Genomic DNA, 22,692 nt, shown 5'->3' on the forward strand with positions numbered 1-22,692 from the left:
GTCAAAGGGTCCCCCATCTGATAAGATTTTTGCTTTTAGATGTTTTATTACAGAAAGTGTATGAAGCCCATGACCATAACAGTCTCATTCTGTCGTTGTATTAATTATGGATGGAATTATAGTGAAAGTAAATGATTCCCCTTTTTGTTGGGGACCCCTGGAACCCGTTCAAGGACGCCTGGGGGTCCCTGGACCCCACTTTGAGAACCACCGCTATAAATTATATTTGTCTGCTATATTAGCTGTAAATAAGCATATTGAAAACTTCACCGAAATGTTTACAGGGTCATCTGTACAAAGATAAACACGGGGAATAAATAAGTCACAGATGTATTGTGAAAGTCCTGACCGGAAACAATGCCTCTATTGTCGTTGGTGCTTCAGATCCATACACTGTGTTCAGATCACATCTCGCGCACCCGCCGAAGTCCGTACCCGAGCAGAGGTGTCATCGGTCAGCGCTGCGAGTTGGCAGGGGTCTTGTTCTCAGGACTTTCCATTTTTAAAATATCCTCCAACAGTCTCAAGTGTTTTTAAAACGCCAGAAACGACCTGAAAAACAACAAGTGAATAAGTCTTAAGTTTTTTTTTATTTTTTATCCTCCTTGTAGTCAACCTGAATCGGTTTATGTGATTTACTGAATTTGAGCGTCCATCCCTGGTTGTCACCGCGGTGTGTATTTAACGCTGCCTGGGCTACTTTTTCATTTCTTGCGGGGTCCAGTTTGTGTGCGACAGTGGGAGACGGTTTGTTTGGAGGCTTTGAGCATCAGAAAGGCTGGTAGTCTACAGCAGGAGACAAAAAAAACCTCGACTACTCACAGGAAAACTACTTAAGGTAAGCCAAGACACCCAAGAAGAAAAAGACTTTATCGCTAACGTTAGCTTTGAGACACAAGCTAGGCTATATAGTACCCCAAATTAATTTGAGCTCGTTTGATAGTCATTAGCACCTCCGCTGGTGACCTTTTTGCACTTTAAAAAATTCTCATAGTATTCATACTAAACTATAATGTCGTTCATATCGTGTCTTTTGAAAATATTCTTACGACAAATTTTATTTGTAACGTATCCTTAATGTATGTGAACCTGAGGCTGCCTTTGTGTGTGATTAAAATTAGCATTTTTTTCCCAGGTATGGATTTAATAAAATTAAAATTGCAAGGTTCACTCCCTCATTTTTTGCAGTGAAATCCCCCTTTAGTCATATATTCAGATATATATCAGATATATCAGATATTTTTTTAGGCAATAATGTTTTTAAAAATGTTTGTGTATGTGTGTGTTTGTGTTTGGGGGTGGGGTCATGAAGGCATCCTTATTATTATCCTTATTATTGTTTACAGTAACAGGGTTGTGCCAAGGCTTGATGTTTGCGTTCATGTTGGTGTTGAAAGGCGGGTTTCAAAGGGTGCAAACGGTGCTCTACTTTGTTTGTCATACATATACATCTGTGTGGTTTCCTGGCATTGCCTTGATGCACAATCAAAAGACTGCACTCAATGAAAAAAAAAAGTGTGAAAAACCCAAAACCTTTGGGCATTGTCTCATTTCAAATATTTCATAAACCACCACTTGCAGATCAGCGAAGCACTTGGTGAAAGTGAAGAAATGACAACATGAAGAAAGATTTTTTTTTTTTTTTAAACCCCTCTCTCCTGTGAAATGCAAATATTGCAGTGGATGTGTGACTCATTGCAGAAACACCCTCTCTTTTGTGCTGACTTCATTTTTCATAATGAGGAAAAGAAAGCCCCTGATGGCAAGCTGAACCTTGTGACCCGCACCTAAGGCCACGCTGCGGGTGATTTAAGCGTAATAATATGCTGGCTTTTGTCTGTGCATATGTCTGTTCATGTGTGTGTGTGTGTGTTGTTTTATTGATTTATTCATAGCCCCGAAGGAAATATCTGCAGCATTCCACCTGCTCCTCCAATTTCCTCACCGAGAACATCAAGATACAGATAAAGGAACACATAAACACTCAAGCAAATACGCGCACTGCATCACTACGCTGCTATCGCAAAGAATGCAAGGTCCACACACAAATGTAGCCTAGGGAGCATTCCACATCAGCCATATTCTGTCTAGCCTTTGACTTCAACTTGAAACATTCCCATGCAGAGACTTTAATGCTCATTCCTGCTTGGACACAGTTCTGTCGGGTTTTATTTTAGTGTTTGTTGCATGCTGGTGAAAGGAAGAAAGTCCACATTATTGTAAATACTTTCAATTAGAAGCTTCCTCTGTAGTCGCTCAGTATATGACTGTAACCTGCAGTTTTCCAACACAAGTCCTGAACTGCTATACCTCATGCTGTAAATCAACATGTTGACCACAGCATGCCAGCTGCTTATTGTATTGTGACTCAAGAAAACAAACACAAATCTTATCTTGTAACCATGTTGGCAGCAGTTCAGAACATTGGAGCACAGTGTAACCTTCTCTCAGAGGCTCCTTTTGCAAGAAGATTCAAGAGGTTTTATTTGTCACATATGCATACAAGTACATATAGTGAAATGTTGTTGTGTCAAACTCCCAGACAGTGTAAAATGCAAGTGCAAAAAATTATAAAAGCTAAGCTAATATTCACAAAATCTATACCTATATCTATGAATGGAGCCAACAATAAAAAATACTATTGATAAAGAGACAAAACATACAAAGTTAGCAAAATATACAAAATATTAAATATGGTTATATAGTAAACAGTGCAGATAAGGTGGAACCAGTGTTTGAATGACAGTAGTGCAGAGTATAGTATAATATACATAGGTGAAAGTGCTGGGGAGTTGATTGTTCATTGTTCATGGCTCTGATAGTCAGTCTTATTCAGTCCCTCACCTTGTGATTTGTTGCTGTGCAGGCGTTTGTCTGATCGCAGCCACACAAACAGTCCACTGCTGGGGTAGTGAGGGTCCTCTACTGTCCTCCTAGCTCTGCTTACGCACCTCCTGTTGTGTAGGCTCTGCAGGGAGGGCAGTGCGGTTACTGTGGTCCGCTCAGCTAATCGCACAGTCCTGACAAATGAAAAAGACAAATATGGTCAAAGTGTTATTTCAGAAAAAAAAGTGAGAAGAGACTGTTTCCTGAAAGTGGTCATGAAACACGTGTGTCGTTTTACTACCTTACATGGTGAATTTGTTTTACTCCTACTCCAAAGACACAGACGATAAACCCGGTTTATCAAATTGTGGGCATTATGAATCTTCTGCTGCAATAAATTTACTCATATGACAATTTAGAAATATAATTTTTCAAAGTGGCCTGTAACCTCTGTGCCTCGCCTGTCATTTTGTCCCAGTGTTGCACAGAGAGTGAGAGCTGTTTGTATGTGTGCATGTCTTTTAACCATTGGCTTAAACAGCCTCCGAACTGGCCAGTGATCTTTGACCCTCATTTACGCTAGCTGTCACTTCAGCTCTAAGCCATGACAACAAAGAGCAGCTTTTGTTCCCTGAATTACTCTTCCATGCACATTCTCTGCGCCTTCACTCTGCTGCTTGCAGGAGGGCGAAGGAAGACTAAAAGGACAAAACATCCACATTACACATTTGATCTAAATGTGTGTGTAAGGCAATGATGAAAACTTTTCTTTTTCTTTATTGTTAGCTGTACCTGAAATGTGCTTTGCAAGCCACGACTTATTGCAGGAGAAAAGACCCAAAAAAGAACTGAAAAAATCACAATATATCATTCAGGTGAGCAGTCAGCAGACATTAAATAAGCAATTGCAACCATCCAAGAAGAATTGACATTCAAGTGCTATAATCACTGAGAAGTGCAGGAAGTGGTATATTTAAGGGGCTTTACAGTACTGACAGCTTTTCCTGTATGATGATATCAAGATCTGAGGTGCAGCTGTTACATAAAAGCCAAATCACCTTTTTGATAGAAATCACTTCCCATCTGACCTTTATCTTTTCTGACCCACAATCCTCTGCACAGCGAAAGATAGGCTACATCATACTGACTGAGCCGCTGAGAGAGCACAGACAGATGATGCATTCAAGCACAAACCATTTTGTCAACAATATTCAAATTTTGCACTACAGCCTACTATGGATGTATGAGCAAATGGGTCAAAGTTCAAGGCACAATGTTATGACAAAGTAGTATGTCCTAATTGTATGCATACTGTATGCATACTGCATGTTAGTACGTACTAAAAGCAGCATACGAGTCTACAGTACACCTCTTATAGCGGTTTTGTCAGACTGTACTTACAGTGGTGCTTTGAGCTAAATGCTAACATCAGCTAACATCCTCACAGTGACATTGCTAACGAGTTATGTTTGGCAGGTATAATGTTTACCATGTTCACCATCTTATTAGCATGCTAATATTTGCACTAAACATTATCCCTAAACATGAAGTACAGCTTAGTTTTGCAGGTATGTGGTCATAAACCAAACAAACTATTGGACAAATTAAAAATGTAAGCCATTAATGGCACAAGATGAAAACTCTAGTGATTACAATTCATCCTGTTGGGAATTTGAACCAAATTTCATGACAATCCATCCAATATTTGTCGAGATATTTCCCTCTGAAGCACAATTGTAAAGCAGATGAAAAGTCACCAAAGTCAGTTGGATACATCATCTGGGTACCATGGTTATCTGTACCAAATTGCATGACAATTAATCCATTAGTGAAATACTTCACTAAAACACAAAATGTCAACCTCATGGTGGGGCTATAGGAAAATTCAGTGGGTCACCAATGTCAATAGGCTTCATTCTAGGAAGGTTGTGAATGTCTGTACCAAATGACAATCCATCCAGTAGTTATTGGGATCTTTCTGTCTGGACCAAAGTGGTGGACTGATGGACTGACATTGCCATCCCTAGACCCGTACCGCTTGTGAGCCACCATAAATCTTTAATTGTCTCAGACATAACTGAGTTGATTCACTGCTCTACTTTCAGTCTGATTCCCACTCTCTCTGTCACTATTTTCTGCTGTCTGTATCACACCTTGTTTAGACTGCCATGTCACTGTACGTGTGGTCAAACAAGACTTGTGAAGATGATTAATAGAGGCAAGCTTGTCTGAGTGTGACGGTGTGAGTCATACCCCTATGTAATGCAGAGATGGGAAGATACATGGGAATTTTTTATTTGAAAACACTAAGTGACAGACTAAGAGGTCAGGAGGTTACGGGGCCTTATCTCGTTCACACATGTGTGGGTAACTGGAGGATTTGCATGCCTTCACACATAAACACATGTCGGGGCCCAATATCATCCCTTATTAGTGTGTAGGAGTGACAGGTGCACTGAAGCAACAAGTTTCAGAATGAGTAGGTCGGGCTCTGAAAAATGAGAAATGCTATGCGAGCAGCATTCCAGTGTGCGTCTTGCACATGACACACACACACACACACACACACACACACACACACAGCAATTTATGCCAGTCTTTGGTCCGTGCTTCTCACGCGCATGCACACACACGTAAGAGCTGGGAAGTGAAAGAAAAGAGGAAATTCTTTGGCTGAATTGATGCCTGGGCGCCGTGCTGGGACAATAGAGAGGGTGTGGGGGTAGAGAGAGGGTTAGCTTACATGTCATGCCATTTCAGCAAGTTGAAATCTAGTGTGAGAGAGGGAAAACGTAGTGTTTGAGCTGAGAAACAGCAAATAATGGTTCTGTCATCAAGCCACACACAAAAGTAATGTATTTTTCCTGCAGTAAATACACTTCTTTGAAAGAGTAAGATTACAGACGTTCATATTGGGGACACACTTGTACACACACAGAAGGGTTTTGTGTTGAGGAAGATAGTAGGGGACATTTTTGCCTTCTCTTGAGAACTGAGAGCTCCACTGTGTGTTCACACTTTTCACACTTCTGTGGGTGGGGTGACACTGGTTTACTGTTTCCTTCAGTGGAACTGGAAGCCCTCTTCATCAATACACTATCTATAGTCAGATAGACGTATTGAGGCAAAACTGGTTGAGGCTGACGTGAGTCACACATTAATGCTGTGTTCACCACCAGTGTGATGCTGAATGACTGTTGTAGAGTCATATGTCATTATTCCTCCCCAAAAAATGACCGTGCTATCCTGGTTTGGTCTAAATTTCGCCAAAGATCACATTGTTTCAATTATGTGTAGCTATCAAACCAAACCAGAACAGTTTTACATCATTTCTGACTATTTTGTGAAAACATTTTACATTTATTGTCTTTATCATAACATCCTCTCAGTAATCTGTTGAAAAAAACTAATGACAAGAAGTAAGAATCTTACCAAGGTAATGTTTTATGAAGAGTGGCTTTTATTGCATTACAGATGATGTTGAAATGTTACGAATTTGTAACATTTCAAATTCACATTTCCTTGTCCTGGTATTTATATCATTGGAGTAGCCAAAAACAGATATTCCCACCTGGTCATTTGATCTATTTTTCTATTTTATCAATAGACAAAGAAATGGTTTGCTCAGTTGTCATGGAGATGACATCTCCATGACAACAGAGCCAACTCCCATCTGCTGATGAATACCATGAGGTACGTTTGAAGGTCTCTGAAAAGCTAGTAGGTGGACCTTCAGTTTTTGTAACTCAGGGTTAAAGAACGACCTTTTCACTCTCACATTTCTCAATTGAATTTCCAAAACCTTCCTCTGCCTGATAAGTAGGTTTGTGCTTTTGAAACCACACCAGGTTTCTGCATAACATGATGTAGTAGACCACCACCGCATTTGTATCCACAGTTATCACCACAGGACCACTTGACTGTGTACTCTTCAAGCCAGTTGGGTCTGACCCCATTCTGGGCTGCAACCTCTGTTGTAATAAAATAAGCTTATTTAGCTTTTGTTTATGTTTACAATGGATTCCTTTAAATAGTCTCAGGAGCTCCACAGTAAAAGTGCTGTAGCTGTAAATACTTAATGCCTACCATACACTAGAAGACTTTGAAAAGACTAAAGTTTGACACCCTCTCACTGAGTTTTTAGTCACAGATTAACAAAGGAGCAGAAACTGAAGCCGCTTTTGCCCACAGCTGCCTTTTTTAAGGTAAGGGTTAAGGTTAGGCATGTTTTGGATATTGTTAAGGTTAATCTCCAGGAAATGAATGTAAGTCAATGTAATATCCTCTGTTGGAAACATGACTGTATGTACGTGCATGCGGGTGTGTTTAACATTAGTTCCTCTTCATAAACCACTGTGAAGTCACACCTTAGCTTTCCCTAATCTTCTAATGCCGCTCTAGTCATCTAAAGGAGAAGTACCAAAACCACAACGCAACCAAATGATGTTATGTCACAGAGTTACAGAGGCTGCATATCCTCATGTGCATCCTCAAGTCAAAGTTATTAGTATTTATATATTGTCCTTTCTTCAGTAGAATAGTATATTATGTACAGCAAGTCATTCTGACATACAGATTACTCACCTTCCCCAGAATATATCTTTTATTTCTGAGCTGTTTGTCCATCTTTAACACAGTCTCACACTGTATGTTATGCTGGTTGATTTTACCCCAAATAAGTTGTAAATAGGTATGGAAATGATAAAACTAAGAATATGCAATATTGCATTTGAAGAACTGAAATGCACAAGTGGTTAGAAAAGTGAAACAGCTCCAAAGTTAGTCACAACTGGTTAACCTAACCTGACAACACCAAATAGAGAACGGAGAATTGTGTGGCTGCTGAGCATCCCTAATATAATATTCATAACATGCTTTCATTAGTGTATAATCAGCTGATACTAAGAGTCGTCGTGTTTTCGTTGCCTTAGAATGAGGCCTTTATATCTACATAGGGAGCGGGTCCTCTTCCATGGAGCCTGCCATGTTGCACCGCCATGTTTCTACAGTAGCCCAGAACAGACAAACTGAGCGCTGGCTCTAGAGAGCTTCGCTGCCACTGTAGGGTTTCCTGCATGCTTGGAAGGGGATGGTGAGGGGAGGTGTATTCATTTGGTTGTAATCTGTAACCTCACCGCTAGATGCCACTAAATCTTACACACTTTTAATTAAACACTCCGGTGAAAACCAGTGAAAATGGCATTGTTGCAATGTTAAATCAGTAAATGATGCACAAGCTGTTAAAGTGGTGAAGTATTATAAAGCACAAAATTCATTGTAGTTTGTGTGTGTGTGTGTGTGTTTGTTTAATTGTCTGCGTATGTGTGTGGCTTCTTGGTTGTTCAAGGCTTAGGTCTGTCTCGAGTATTAGGTGTGTGTCTCTTACTTATATATAGGCTACTGACCCCACAGACTGTGCAGTTTTTGCTATGTCTGTGGTTCAGCCGGTTCCTGTCTGTCTTGTGACGACAACCACGACTGTTCCATTTCCCCTCCAAAACCTAGGCTACATCTCTTTACACAACTTTTCGTTGTCACACATACTGTACATCAGGGCTGCTCGATCATGGCAAAAATCTTTATCACAATTATTTCGGTCAACACTGAGATTATGTAACACGATTACTCATTGACTTTGGAAACATCATGCATTTATTGAACTTTTTAACATTTCCTCGAACTTTCAATATAATTCAGCTGAAAAACAAATAAAAACTAAATGAAAAAAAAGAGAAATAAATTATATATATATGTATATAAAAGTAAATAATATAAAATAACAAATTAGACCAAAATAATTGAGATCATGTTATTGTAGTAAATGATCATTCATCATAGAACTTTGAGAAGCAATCATTTTGACAGGAATCATTGACTTGTGTTATCATGTAGTGTATAACCAGGTTACAGTGGGTTCTCTCACACAGAACTTGATAGAAATTGAAAATGACGTGTGTGGTTAATTGACAAATGTGTGTCTGATAACGTTCACTTGGTTCTCAGTCTAATATGTTGCAAGTGGAAGTTTTTTAGGGGAACTTAGTTACTTAATGTCTGCGGTTAATATAGAAACAGTCAATATCAACTATGTTACTCTTTTCTTTGAAACTTGGCATGATGAAAAAAATGAACTGTTGCTGTGTGATTGCAAGTTAAAGGGTAAGACTTGATAACAGCACAGAAAGGTCACTGTGTATATTGAGCCTGAACCCATTTGTATTCATGGATATGAGTATAGATAACAGTGCAGGAAAATATTATTTATAAAACTTTTTATGATGTCAAACCTGTGTTGCCTTTAGATAGGGACTTTTTGTTTCATACAGGATGTATGTCTGCACATAGAAAGAATGTAAGGGATATGCCTGTGTTTTATTGGAATTTGCCTTTGGATACATAATTATAACTTATTTGTACAGGCAGCACATGCACACCATGCTTTTTCATTTAATCCTCCACTTTATCAGCAGCCGGTTTCAACGGTGGAGTTTCTCATGTGCTTACTGACTGCTCTCCCTGCCTATATGCAGAAATAAACCATGTATTTGTTCCTTTTTTACAGCTGCATTTCATTCCCTGTGCTTACCTCTTGCAGTTGTCACCAATGGAGCTCCGACTGACCAATACTCTGAGGGCTGGCTTCATCTTAATCATCCTCCACTCCACATGTAAGATGAAAAAGAGACTTTATCATCTTAAGCAGCTGTTTGATCCTCATATTCAGCGTCAAAACTGTGCTGCTACACACTGCAGCTCCAGCCTGATGCATACGTCTGTATGTATATGTCTTTTGGTTGGACCACAGAGGACATTTGAGCATGCGACAGTGGAACATGGAAACTTTCAGTTTTGCTTACATTGTTCAGATGAGAAAATAAACAACAGTGTCAACCAGAGTAAGATTAGTTTTCCTGTAGTACACTCAGTCAACAGGAAACCAAAGCGGCCCTGAGACAAAGAGTAAAATGAATACTTAATACAAAAATAAAAATGATTGCAAAGATTGCAAACTAAGTGTAAAGCTTCAAATAATAACTTAAATTCATACTTCAAATAACAAAATCAAACAAACAAAAGCCGCCTGCTATATTTAGCTGCAAAGGTAACCAGCTGGCAGGCTGACAGGTTGTGTGTTGTGCACTTAGGCTGCAGGGTTGGGGGCCACAGAGAGAAAGTTGAACCACAATCAACTTTTGGAGAAACGCAACCTGTAACGCTGCACAACGCCGCCGTATGACAAAAACTTTACTAGGAAGAGGGGAGGACATTTCTCTTTGTTTGATAATGTTAAAAGTAAAGCTTTGCTGACGGCTTCCCGACTCATTTCAAAAAGACAAGAGAGAGAGAGAGAGAGAAGCAGTGGTCGAGCAAGCCAGAGAGTGCACAAGGAAAATGAGCTGTGGTGGAGAGAAAGCCGGTGAACGAGAGGAATAAAACATTATTTTCTGAATGGATTCTGAATCGACAGAGATAGAAACTGTGATTCTTATGTGAAACGCTTTTTTTTTAGCGCACCCCTAATATCTCCCTTCATAAACTTGTAAAAAAAACCACATGAAGTTACTTGTTCACACATGTACATGCACACATCTTTAAGTCACAAGTGCAAATTTTGTGGGTTTTTAGTCACTCATGTTGCACTGCAGTCTTGGTGCTAAGGATGACCGCGTCTGTCATGCTGTCTGCAACTATGCGGTTTCCAGAAAGGTTTACGAAATCTCGCCTACACAAACCTCTCTAAAATCACCCTTTTATTTAAGTTTTGCTCGTCTGTTTCACCTTTATTCTATATTCTTTCAGCTGATGCGATGACACTGAAAAATACTGTTTTATTCTGATAACGTTAAGATGAATCAGTAATTCTTACCATCATCTCTTATTAAGACCAGTTAGTAGACTATACTGAAGGCATTTCCTTTATTCTGGTGACTCTCTTTTGGTGGCAGGTATCTGTTTCTTCTCCATCTAATAGACCTTTTCCATTTTGACTTGTCAAAGCAGTAAAAGCACAGTTGGAATTGATAACATTAATGAGGGCTGCATTCCATGTAGATGAGCCAGTCCCAGCGCTCACCCACTGACATGGCTTACTGGGACACTTATTAGAATGGAGCCATTGTTAGTGTTATTATTTACACCTGTGCACTTTTTGCTTCAACAAATCTGTTGTGAAAAGGGTCTGTTGGAGCGATGATGCGTACTGTCAAGCCACAGTTACACACAGGACATCCACCACTTAAGTTTTTTTTCAGTTTCTAGCCAAATCCAAATCCAAAGCTGTGTTGAATACTGACACATTGAAAACAGTTCACACAGTCCCATGGAACATTTCATTCTACTTAAGAGTCATCAGCCGCTCTTATCAATCTATGTGAGCTGCTGTAGTCATATATGAAACTCTTCAAGCCCCAGAAAACACTAAGTTTCTGAAGAGCTCTCACCATGATTTCCAAACTGCCAGTGCATAACAGGAAATGCCCTTTGTCTAAAAGGGATGAAAGTAGCGAATGTTATTGGCCTTGATTGTCACGGCCTCTAACACGGGCCACCCGTAATGTATGATAATGTATTCTTTCTGATCCCGCCCCGTATTCAAGTACGCCACAGACAAGCCCAGCCATAAAAATACCAGAAGTCAGCTGGCACGCCACTGTTCTCTGTTAAATTCTCTGTTACAAATTCATCCCAAACTTTTTATCCTATGCTTTCATTAGATAGACAAAGTACTTTATGAATCCCAAAGGGAAATTAAAATGTTACAGCAGCCACTTGACATTAATCAAAATACAAAAACAGTAAGGTAGATAAAGAAACAAATACAATTTAAAGAATAAATAGAATAGAGACTAGAGATATAACCATAACTATAATATACTATTTGCTGAGTATACACTGTTCAGTGATGTTATGCTATAATACACTGTACATTAGTGCAAGTCAGGTGGAATTGCTTCGGTAGTAATGTGCATGATTGTCCATGGATGTTAGAATTAAGTGTACACTATTGCAGTGCCCGTTCTAAACATGTGTGTTCAGAACAGGACGATTTTTCAATACCTAGAGAGAGTTGTGCCCGTCCCCTAAATGCCTCTCAGGCAGACTATTGGTAGATGCTACAATTTACCTAAACACCTCAGATGAAGGCTATCAGTAGATGATACAATTTACCAATGTTCCCTAAATGCCTCATACACAGGCTATCAGTAGATGCTATAATTTACCAATGTTCCCTTAACACTTCACATGCAGAATATCTGGAGTCAACAATTTTGTGTTGAGTTGAAGTTGATCGGATGAACTGTAGTGTCCGTTCAAAACGTGCCCGAGACATGCACTATGCCTCCAACACACATACAAAGTTCTCAAGTGTGAGGACCGAGAATAGAGCTTAATCTCTTAACTTGTTGTTTACGCCTGGGACACACTGGATGTGTGAACCTCATTAGTGGGTGTGCATTGCTGAACCGCTGCATCTCTCATGCTTGCAGCGTCCACACAGGAAGCGCATCTGCTGTGGCGCTTCTGCCACTGGCAGCCTTATCTTTCTCGTTACCCGGTCTATTTCTGCTGAGAACCGCGTGCGTCACATGGAGAAAATAGTCGAGACCTCGAATCTCAAGATGAAGCGACGCAGCAGGCTGTGTGGCTGCTCTTACCTGTTAACACGGGCGCTGAAATGAAAAGCAAGAGGTTCCGCGACGCACGCGCGCTGCTCACACATCCAGTGTGTCCCAGGCGTTAGAGAGTTAAACTTGTAGTTGGTAGTTCTTATCACTACGGATGTAATCTCTGACCACAGTGTGGGTTCAAATGGCAGTGTGATGGATAATGTCTTCACTGTCAGAGTGGTCCCCTCTCTGGACACTGAGGGTGTCACTGTACAGCTGGCAGGAATAACATCCTGTAGCGTTTCTTTGTTACCTCCTGATCCTCATAATTATATCTGTGATTTTATTTGATAGTAATTCTCATCTCACTGTAAATCACTTTGGTCAACATTTGTTGTTTTAAAATGTGTTCTATAATTAAATGGACTTAACCTCTATTTGCACCGTACATACATGGTACATACCAGTGACTCATTGAAATAGTTCACAGTAAGTTCACTCTCAGTTTCACACATAGTAGGTTTTTTTTTCTGAGTCTTTTTGTAAACTCACTGTTGATATGTGCGGACTTTCTCATGCAGATCTTTTTCACAGGTTTAGAAAGGATGATCAACCACAGGCTTGTTTCTTTCTTAACATAATTTCACAAGCCCAAAATCTTCTTGACCATTATTTGCGTCAATAAGAATGTTTCTACACATGAAAAATGTGTGTCAGGATGGTGCTACTTTTTTACTTGCTGAGTGCTCATCTGTGTGTCTGTGGGTTTATGTGTAAAACACCATTGTGTCAAAATTGAATTCACATATCTTATTAAGAATGAATATGTATTTTCAGTCATTTTTCAAATACAAAACCAAACATCAAGCTACTGTTTGTCAACCTCTTTTTGTCTCTCCATCCACCAGTTTCAAGTGAAAATGACGGGGACTTTTGTGGCACCTGGCGACATGGCAGTGGTTCCCTGAGCCTGAACATCAACCTGTCAACAGGCTGTAATCAGATCTTAATATCAGCCAATGAGAGCTCTCTGTCCATCAGTGGACAGATCACGGCTCAGTGTGCACGGTCTGAGGTGATTCTCCTCAACCAGTATGGACTTAATTCAAGGGAGGAAAGTCGCTTCTGTCTGTACTGGGAGCCATTGCTGGACCAGATGAAATTGCAGGTAACAAAAGGCGGAAGAAGGCAAGATGAGGATTTGTTGTGGAGTATGTTTGCATGCAGCAACTTCTCACCTTCAAAAGCTAATGTAACCCAGATTTATCACCCGTGAGTGATCAGGCACACCGTATGTCTTCATGATCATCTGGCTCCATAACATCAAAGACAAATACATTTTCTAAACCTGCTCAATGTGGGAGGATAGCAAGAAGTCATCCTCCTACAATATAGATAGTGTGAAAACAAAAGTAACTGCTGTTGGCAGATGCATTATCAAGATAATACCAAGTGAAAAGCAGCAAATGATAAAACAAACAGTGAATGTGTACAGTTTGCACTGTATATTCTACAGTAGCTTAATTCCTTGTTGAAGAGCATAATGCAGCTTGTTGTTGTTTGTCTTTTCTTATTTGTTGTACAGGTTGGAGGAGAGAACTTTATTCTATGCGAGCCCATTGGCCTGCCAGACTCCTGTTGCTCTGACCTGTCTAATGACCAAAACTTCCCAGAAGCAACCTACGGCATTGTCAATGGAATGATCAAAAGTGATTTAGTCACCGATAAAACACTGACAGCCTACGTGTTCAATGGAAGCCACAATAGCTGCAGTAAGGAAGGATTAATGTTATCTATCTCACCTGTATATGGAATAAGTTTTATTCTTTATAAGTAAAGTGAAGATTTTCTGTGTTATTGATGACTACAAAAAGTCAGTTTCTCCACATTAATTGTTAAAATTCCCCTTTGTCCAGTCAAATGTATGCAAGGATGGATGGATTTGTTCAACTCAAAATCCAAAGATGATCCAAATGATTTTGATTGTGTTTGACATGTCAAAACTATGCTTTCTTTCTTGTTTTTTGCAGAAACATTGTGTCCTAATACGAGCCAGGAAGACAACATGTAATTTCCTCTCTCTTTAATCTCAAATATGCCATGACGTTAACTGTCGTAGTAGCATGACAGGGTGTTTTAGTCAACATCCTTCCTCATATGACTTTGTCTTAATTACTGAGGCCAATGTCTAGAGGCTTTGTGTAATCAAGTGTCAGTGAAAAAAACGAACTTTGACTACAAACAGGATACTAAACTTGATACTGTGTTAGGGTTAAAAAATCAATTGTTGTTTTATAATAGCCATCTCAAACTGCAGTTTATCATGTCAAATTATGGTGGTGTGTGTTAATGTGTGTGTCTAGGTTGAAGAATACCCCCTGTGCTCGCAGCGCTGAGGTGGAGATGAAGGAGGATTTCAGAGGCTACAACATCACTTCGCCTGTAAGACAAACACACAAAAAGAGGAGTTGACTCATTATCACATTCAGAAGGAGACCAGGACTTAATGAAAAGACCAAAACCAGCTGTACATTAGTCCATCTCTCAATACTTTTCATCTTCCCTGAGCTGTAAGATGTGGTCAGCCTCCAGCTCACTGGTTTCTACTGAAGATGTAAATCTTTAAAAACAGATGACAAATACATACTTTCACTTTTTAAATGACTAAACAATTTCCTAAAACAGCTTTTAGCAAACATTACTACCAAAGTAAATAGCGTATTTGTTGGGAACTATTTTTGATGCACTACTTTGGATACACAGTTAGTAGGATGAATTCATTTTTGGTATTTGTCTAGAGTAAGAAAAATACAGAAGAAGCCAGCCTTACCAGTAAATATGATGTGGTTTACACAGACTACATCAGCATGACTGTGACCCCACTGGTTCCTTCTTGTGTTTTAGCAGCATATTCAAAAAATAAAGCACATTTCCTCTTATACGTAAACTGAAAGTGAAATGAATCACTGTAGCAAAATAATCTTAACTCAAATGGCCACTTATAAGCTTTTTGTAGGTTTCAACTGCATCACATGGTCCTCTTCAAAAATATTTAAGCTGCACAGCAGTCCTACTGGTACCATGAAGAGTCTTTCATCATGCATCTGACACAGCAGTTCTCTCAGAGTGCATTATTAGTAGTTGTAGTAGTAGCGTTGCTTATTTTTTAGTAGTGACTTTATAATTTAGTGATATTTCTAGAGCTGGTTCTGTATATGAAAAGTATAAAATAATTCCTCTTCAGTGGCAGCAATGGGTAGAATGAGAGTTTATCTGTTTAAAGATGGACAATTAAAATATAGCTTAATATATTCTCTTAAATCACATGCAAAGTGCTTAATAAATCCAGAAAATAACTCACAGCCTGTGTATCTGTCCTCTAGTTGCACTTAGGAAGCATTACAATGGCTACAGAGGACCTACACTCACCTCCCCTCTATAACATTGCTCTAGTTGGTAGACTGCCACACATCTGTGACTGTGTGCGTCCATTTTTTAATCATTGGCTTACTTTATAGGAGGTTTTTAACCCAGTGAATGAGTAACTCTCTCAACAGCTTCATTCAAGTCTAGCACGGTGATTTACTGGAGATGAGGAAATAGATGAGAGGCTAGCCACATGAAAGAGACAGATAACAGCATTTCACTGGCAAGTAGAGGATGGATGTGGAAAGCTGACATTTTTTCTTCCAAATGACCTTAAAATAGATCCGTTTGTGTAAGTACCCAGCCATAGGTAGCAATCTACAGGCAGATCTACTCATTACAAATGTGTACACCATGAGGTTGTGATGTACACTCTCACAAGCAGAGCAGCAGGGTGGAACAAGTCGTGTCATTGATTTCTCTCACAATTTTAATGTGAAAACATTTGAATTTACTGGCAATGTTACTACATCTATTAAACTGAATACTTTTCATGTATTCTCTTCACTCTATATATTCTGTTTTCCAGGTCATGAAAGATGCTCCTCCAGAGTCCGTTACCTCTGTCCATCTGCCCCCTACTCTAAAAGAAGCTGCAAAGAACAATAAGAAAGTAGTCTGCACCTTCTTCAAAAACAACTCCCTGTTCCAGGTGAGCCTCTGTTTGCTCTCTGTCAACACACACAACACAGAAGAGACACTTCTCTTCCTGTATGTGAATATGTAGACTGTATTGTACGAGTGGGAAGGTAAAGATGTGAGTGTGTGTGTTTCAGGAGGGTCACGAGGAGGGCATCATTCTCAATGACGTGGTAGGAATCACCGTGGAGAACGAGGTCATCAGAGATCTGCCTGAGCCAATCAAGATCAGTTTCCACCATGATGTCATTCCTGTAAGTCCGCTTGCTTTTGCGAATGAGAGTTTATATCATCTAAATCTATACTTTCAGATTTTACTGTTTAAAATGTGGTGCAAAAAGTCTCCCATTCAAAATTCAAGCATTTGATGCTACAAACAGTGAATGTAATTGTCTTTGTTAACTAATTAAGGGAAAATTGGTGGTTTTGCTCACTGTTTAATGGTGGCCACAGGTGCTTTTATGAATCGATCACACAGACAGCATGGAAAGCCCTTTACTGTGAGTGGAGTTGGATATTTTTTCCTTAAATTCTGCCAAAATTAAACCCTTGCTGTAACAAACACAACTCTAACAAATGTCTGTGCTGTACATGTCCGTTAACACCGCTCAAATGTTGGTTTGCTGCAAACACAGTTGAAAAAAAAAAAAAGGAAAATAGATGCTCCTTTCCTGTTCCATGACGTCTGTTTCAAGCTGCCTAAACAACACAGAGAGCACACAAAAACCACTTGAGGTTTTTTCTTTTCTTACTTCACATCTTGTGAAAACAGATGGTGTTGTTTATACGCTTAAGACAATCAAGACGCTTTCGCACATAAACCCACCGTTTAATATGCTACCTGACATGTCGGGTTTTTTTGACCGTGACTTGAGCTGTGCGGTGTTTACTACAAAGTACCTGACCTTTTCTTGATATGACTGTAAATGTTGTAGCATCTGTCTTCATGTGAAATAATAATAATAGCTTACATCTCTTTTTCTGTGTCATTTCAGAAAACACATTCAAGGAAATGTGTCTCATGGGACACCAGGAAAGGTTAGAACCCCCTTATTAACTAAAAAAACCCCCACAAAATTTCTCACATAACATATATTGGTTTCTCTCTCGATCCCATACATGATAACGAAGTATGTTTCAATTCTTTGTGTAGATCCGATGAAGGTGAATTGGTTGGTTGACGGGTGTGAGACACAGGGGAAAGGACCAAAACACACCGAGTGCCACTGTGACCACATGACTTACTTCTCTGTCCTGGTGGTGAGATATACAGCCGATACACTGATACTTTTTTATACAAGAAGAAGAAGAAGAAACACACCAAAAAATACATATGAAGAGAAGCATGAACAGCATATTTAGATGTTCAAAGGCCTTGTTTCTCCTCTCATTGTTCTGTGTACCATGACAGCAACTGGAGGCTCGACCAGTGCGCCACCTCCTGGCACTGACCACTATTACATCTCTGGGTTGCGCCGTGTCTGTGATCAGCTGTATCGCTCTCATCATCTTCCTCTTCAGGAGGAGGTAACACTACTTTTTCAGAGCTTATGCAGCGTATCAGAAAATCAAACGATCTTTAAGAATGATGCGACAAACCCATTTCCACTCCCCCCTCTTTCACTCTCTGTCTCTCTCCCGCCTCTAGCAGGCGATCTAATGAGCAGTCCATACCCATCCACTTGGGCTTAGCTGTTTCCCTCACCCTCCTCAATCTGCTCTTCTTCTTCACTGGGATCCTGGCCAACGTGGGAGGGCAGGGTGTGTGCGTCTGGGTGGGGGCCGCCCTTCACTACGCCCTGCTCAGCTCTTTTGTCTGGATGGGCATAGAGGTTTTCCACACCTTCTGGTTGGTCTGCATGGTTTTCAACCCCTCCCCGAAGCCGTACATCTGGAACCTGGTCGGCTACAGTGAGTGTGTTAAGTAACATTTCTTAGTTCAAGGTACATTAAGATAAACATGATAGTAATGTGTGTATAACCTTTAAAATGTATTTTCCAGTTCTCCCTGCTGTTCCTATCATCATCCTGGCTGCAGTAGGTGACGTCTATGGCGTGAGAGAGGTGGTGCCAAGCGATGACGTATCCAATCCTTATCTGATGTAAGCAAGATTATTATTACAATGATACTCGAAATAGAGAAACATACGCAGTAATGCCTGGATAATGTACAAATAAAAGCCAGTATCATAAATCACAGTCCACATACTTGTTTTGTTTTGACAGTAGAGGAGTGATGTCATGTCAGTTTCAGAAAAAAATAAGTCATTTGGAAACTATTCTGGGATTGTTTGCTTTTCTTTCTCTAAGGGTATCTTGTGTTTCCAGGTGCTGGATGAAAAACAACAAAAAGGCCTGGCTGGCGCATTATTTCACCAATATGACGGTCCTGGCCATCCTGGTGATCTCGGGCATTGTGATGCTGGTCCTGGTCTACAGGGAGATTCACACCAGGAACGAATGGAAGCAGAACCGTGTCGCATTTCTCAGTATCTGGGGCCTCAGCTGCCTCTTCGGGACAACTTGGGGTCTCACCTTCCTGGACTTCACACCTCTCTCTGATTGCATTCTCTTCCTCTCCTGCATCCTCAATTCATTTCAAGGTAGAAGAATTGCATTTCTTGGCATCATATGCCGCCACCAGACTTGGCATTGTTGTCACACAGGCAAATATGGTGATCCAAAGGAAGACAGAGTTAGAATGAACAATGACAAGCTGCATAGTTTTACAATATTTTTTTACCACTGTCACAGAAGGCTTAACTATATATAGTCAGGTTTTGGGCAGAGTTATTTTCATTGTTTTCCAAGAGATTGCTGACTGTATTGGGAGCCAGTGGTCCATTGTATCAGTGTGAGAATGAGACAATGGCCATGGTTAATCAAGGCTTTCTATTACTGGTGCCTATCAGAAGAAAAGCTGTTTCCTCTGACATGCAGCACACTTATTGTTGATTCACGTCCAAAAACTCAACTTATTAACCCTGTTTTTGCTGCACGTTGGTAGTTCAGAAATAGTATTCTCTATACCAACTTGCTAACATGTGACAGTTAATAACACAAGTGCTTAGACCCACATCTGGAGTATGCATGGCCCTATATTCACAGTTGTTCCATGAGACATTATGTTATGAGTTAGCTTCATGCAAACAGTACACACAATTTTAATTTAATTTTACCAGATACTACTCTAAGTTCTCTCCTATTGATAACCAATTAAATTACATATCACTGAAAAGATTAAAAGATTTAAATACATTTCATAGGAAAAGAAAGAATCCTTTTTCCCCCTGAAACACACACTTTGTAACTAAGTGGAAAAAAACAAAACAAAACAAAGCCTATTGAAAAACTACATAACTTAAGCAAGTCCAAGTTCATAAATGTAATAGAAGACAGAGAATATCAGACGTCTGCAAGGCAGCATTCACAAACAACAGAAGCAAAATCACCCTCCAAACACTGTGTACATGCTCTAGTGAGTATGTGCATTTCCTTTATTGATTGAGTTAAACTAAAATCAGTGTAGCTGAAAGACTCACAGTCACTGTGCTGTAGATTGATTCTGAAAAGCTGAAGAAGGAAGAGAAAATAAATGAATCTTGGTTCTGATCTGTCCCCCCAGGCTTCCTCCTGATGCTGCGCTTCTACATGCTGGACTGGATGCGGAAACAGGCTGGCGGCTCTGGCCTTGGCAGTACCAGCACCGGATCCACCAGACATCATATGCTACAGGAGAAGAGCTAGATGGATTAAAAGGATGTGGCACGTGTCACACAGGTAGACTCAAAGTCAGCAGTTAAAGTTTGTCATGTACCAGCATTAACATCAACCATCAGTTAGTTACCTCTTGGTGCCATTTGACAAGCGACTTGATTACTTGATTCCACTCTGGGTCAGTGGAGAGGAAATAACACAAACCATCACTCAGGACTCATAATACAAGCCTGGAGCTTGTATATGTGTATATGTAAAATACCTAGACTGGGTCTAGTTAAAGAAGGGAAAGAGATTAGGGATTAAAGATTTTAAAAATGTAAAATGAAGACAATATAAATCTTCATTCCAGACAAAAAAACATGGGGAAATTTAATAATTGCAGCTTATTGCACTGTGATTGCTTTTATATCAGCTGTAAAGAAAATATATATATTATTATCGAATTGCTGTCATTTCTTGAACCGTAGATAAGCTTTTTAATTTTGTACTTTGTTTTGTAGCTATTTTTAAAGGACCAGTCTGTAAGATTTAGTGGCATCTAGCAGAACTGACTTGGCAGAAATGGAATATAATATTCATAAGTATGATTTAATTAGTATATATTTCCATGAAAATAAGAATTGTTGTATTTTTGTTACCTTAGAGTGAGCTCTTTTTATCTACATAGAGTGCAGGTCCTCTTCCACAGAGGCCTCTGTGTTGCACCGCCATGTTTCTACAGTAGCCCAGAACAGACAAACCAAACACTGGCTCTAGAGAGGGACTTTCACGTTTTTCCAAGCCACCGTAGGTTCTCCTACACGCTTGGATGGGGAGGGGGAGGGGGGGGAGTTGTATTCATTTTGTTGCAATCTGCAGCCTCACTGCTAGCTGCCACTAAATCCTACACACTGGTCCTTTAAATCTTTTAAAGTAGCACTTTTGATTTTCAGTCTTTTAAAAATGTACTTATAGAACCTCAGTGAATGGGAAACTATATTGCTTATTGTTTATACAAGCCGCCTCATATAGAAGTCATCTTTTCTATTGTTGTAATTTGCATTATAAGACATTTCATATACAGTATGTTTGTATTGTAAAATAATAGCTGAATGTTTTATAGAGGATGAACATTGAGATTGTTCCAGAACTTCAGTCAATGTAATACAAATAAAACAATAATTCAAAATGGACCAAAAGGCACTTAAATGAAACCACAGTTTAAACTATATTAGGTTAGCAGAATGTGGTCTGATTAAAGTATAAATTTCAAATTCCTGCCTACGTAATTTAATTAATAAAGCATTACTATCATCTCCAGCTGAACCCTCAAGTGAACTTTTAGATACTGTGATGTTTGCACTTTTTTGTTTTCTATTGTGAACTTTTGTAATTTGTCTGGAATTATTTGAGTTTTTTGTGGATATATATAGAGAATTAATAAAAAAAATCTTTTTGTTTAGAAGGAACAAGTGGTTGTTTGTCTAAATGTGTGTGTGTGTGTGTATGACAGTGCAAAGTAAGCACATTCGAGGCTTGCTGTTTTCCTGTTCAGTCGTCCCTCCTTCTTATCTGTGCCTGTGTGTTTCCTCCCTCAGGGTTTGACATTTGTTGTTCTCTTCTCTAACATGCTGCTTGTTTGCCGTCGAAATTGTCAATGTCTCTGCTACAGCTCACGGTTTCTTTTCCCTCGACATCATGATAATCAGTACTATCTTGGAAGAAGCTGACTTAACGGTCACAAGAAAAACTTAAAAGCGGCCTATTTTTACTCTCTTACAAGACTTTTATCTACACTGCCACCCAAAGCAGAAGCATGTCAGGTCACAGTGTGATAAAAGATGGCCCCAAACCAGGAGTGTTCTCAAGGCATCACCTCCCCCAATGTGGCCTGAAAAGCAATTGTAGATTTATAATAAGCATTACAGTACAATTACTGTTATTCATGATTGGTGTTGATACTGTAGGTTCTTACTGCTGTGGTGTCAGTGTGTCTGCAGGCGGCACTCTTCTCTGTGTGTGTCTGTCACTGGACAGCTTCTCTAAGATGGTAATTGTAATATTTGTTGTTATTGGTAATATGTCAGCTAACCTGGAATCCTGAATCCTTGCTCTGAAACTAAGATAAAATTGAAATAAAAATAAAAAGAGTAACAGTAAAATGACTTTTTATATTAAAATAATATATTTAACACTTAATATAACTAATAGTTGCTGTGTTTTTTCCTCTTCCAGCATTTCTTTACCCATTATCTAGTAAAATGTATTCTATGAACGGCTCCTGTACTTCATGCCAGCACAGTATTGAGTTTGTGTTTCCCTCCGCAAAACCATAGTTTGCCTGCATCTGTGTGTGTGTGTGTTGCACCATCCCTGACACTTCACTAACATGCTAATGGGACATACTGTTCAAAGGCCCATCCCCTCTGCCCCATGCTCCTAGCAGGACAGCTCTAATTACACGCCTGTTCTTCACACACTAGCAGCGCTAGTC

At 39.6% G+C, this 22,692-nt stretch overlaps 1 protein-coding gene across 2 annotated transcripts; it reads left to right on the top strand.

The window, feature by feature from the left end:
- The first annotated feature begins 271 nt into the window (after nucleotides 1-271).
- Nucleotides 272-21,670, top strand: LOC137187306 (adhesion G-protein coupled receptor G5-like). Of its 2 annotated transcripts, none has more exons than XM_067596115.1 (15): nucleotides 272-838; nucleotides 9,422-9,494; nucleotides 13,343-13,602; nucleotides 14,020-14,206; nucleotides 14,465-14,501; nucleotides 14,798-14,876; nucleotides 16,390-16,512; nucleotides 16,637-16,753; nucleotides 17,495-17,537; nucleotides 17,653-17,759; nucleotides 17,911-18,026; nucleotides 18,148-18,410; nucleotides 18,502-18,601; nucleotides 18,828-19,102; nucleotides 20,125-21,670. In XM_067596115.1, the coding sequence occupies exons 2-15, from the start codon at nucleotides 9,431-9,433 to the stop codon at nucleotides 20,244-20,246; spliced, it is 1,893 nt and encodes a 630-aa protein (XP_067452216.1). In that variant the 5' UTR covers nucleotides 272-838; nucleotides 9,422-9,430; the 3' UTR covers nucleotides 20,247-21,670. The 2 variants fall into 2 exon arrangements, with proteins under 2 accessions (XP_067452216.1, XP_067452224.1); XM_067596123.1 differs by having other exon boundaries at nucleotides 276-838; nucleotides 18,151-18,410.
- Nucleotides 21,671-22,692: the final 1,022 nt, after the last annotated feature.

The sequence above is a fragment of the Thunnus thynnus genome, chromosome 1 (genome assembly GCF_963924715.1).
Source record: "Thunnus thynnus chromosome 1, fThuThy2.1, whole genome shotgun sequence".
Lineage (NCBI taxonomy): Eukaryota > Metazoa > Chordata > Actinopteri > Scombriformes > Scombridae > Thunnus > Thunnus thynnus.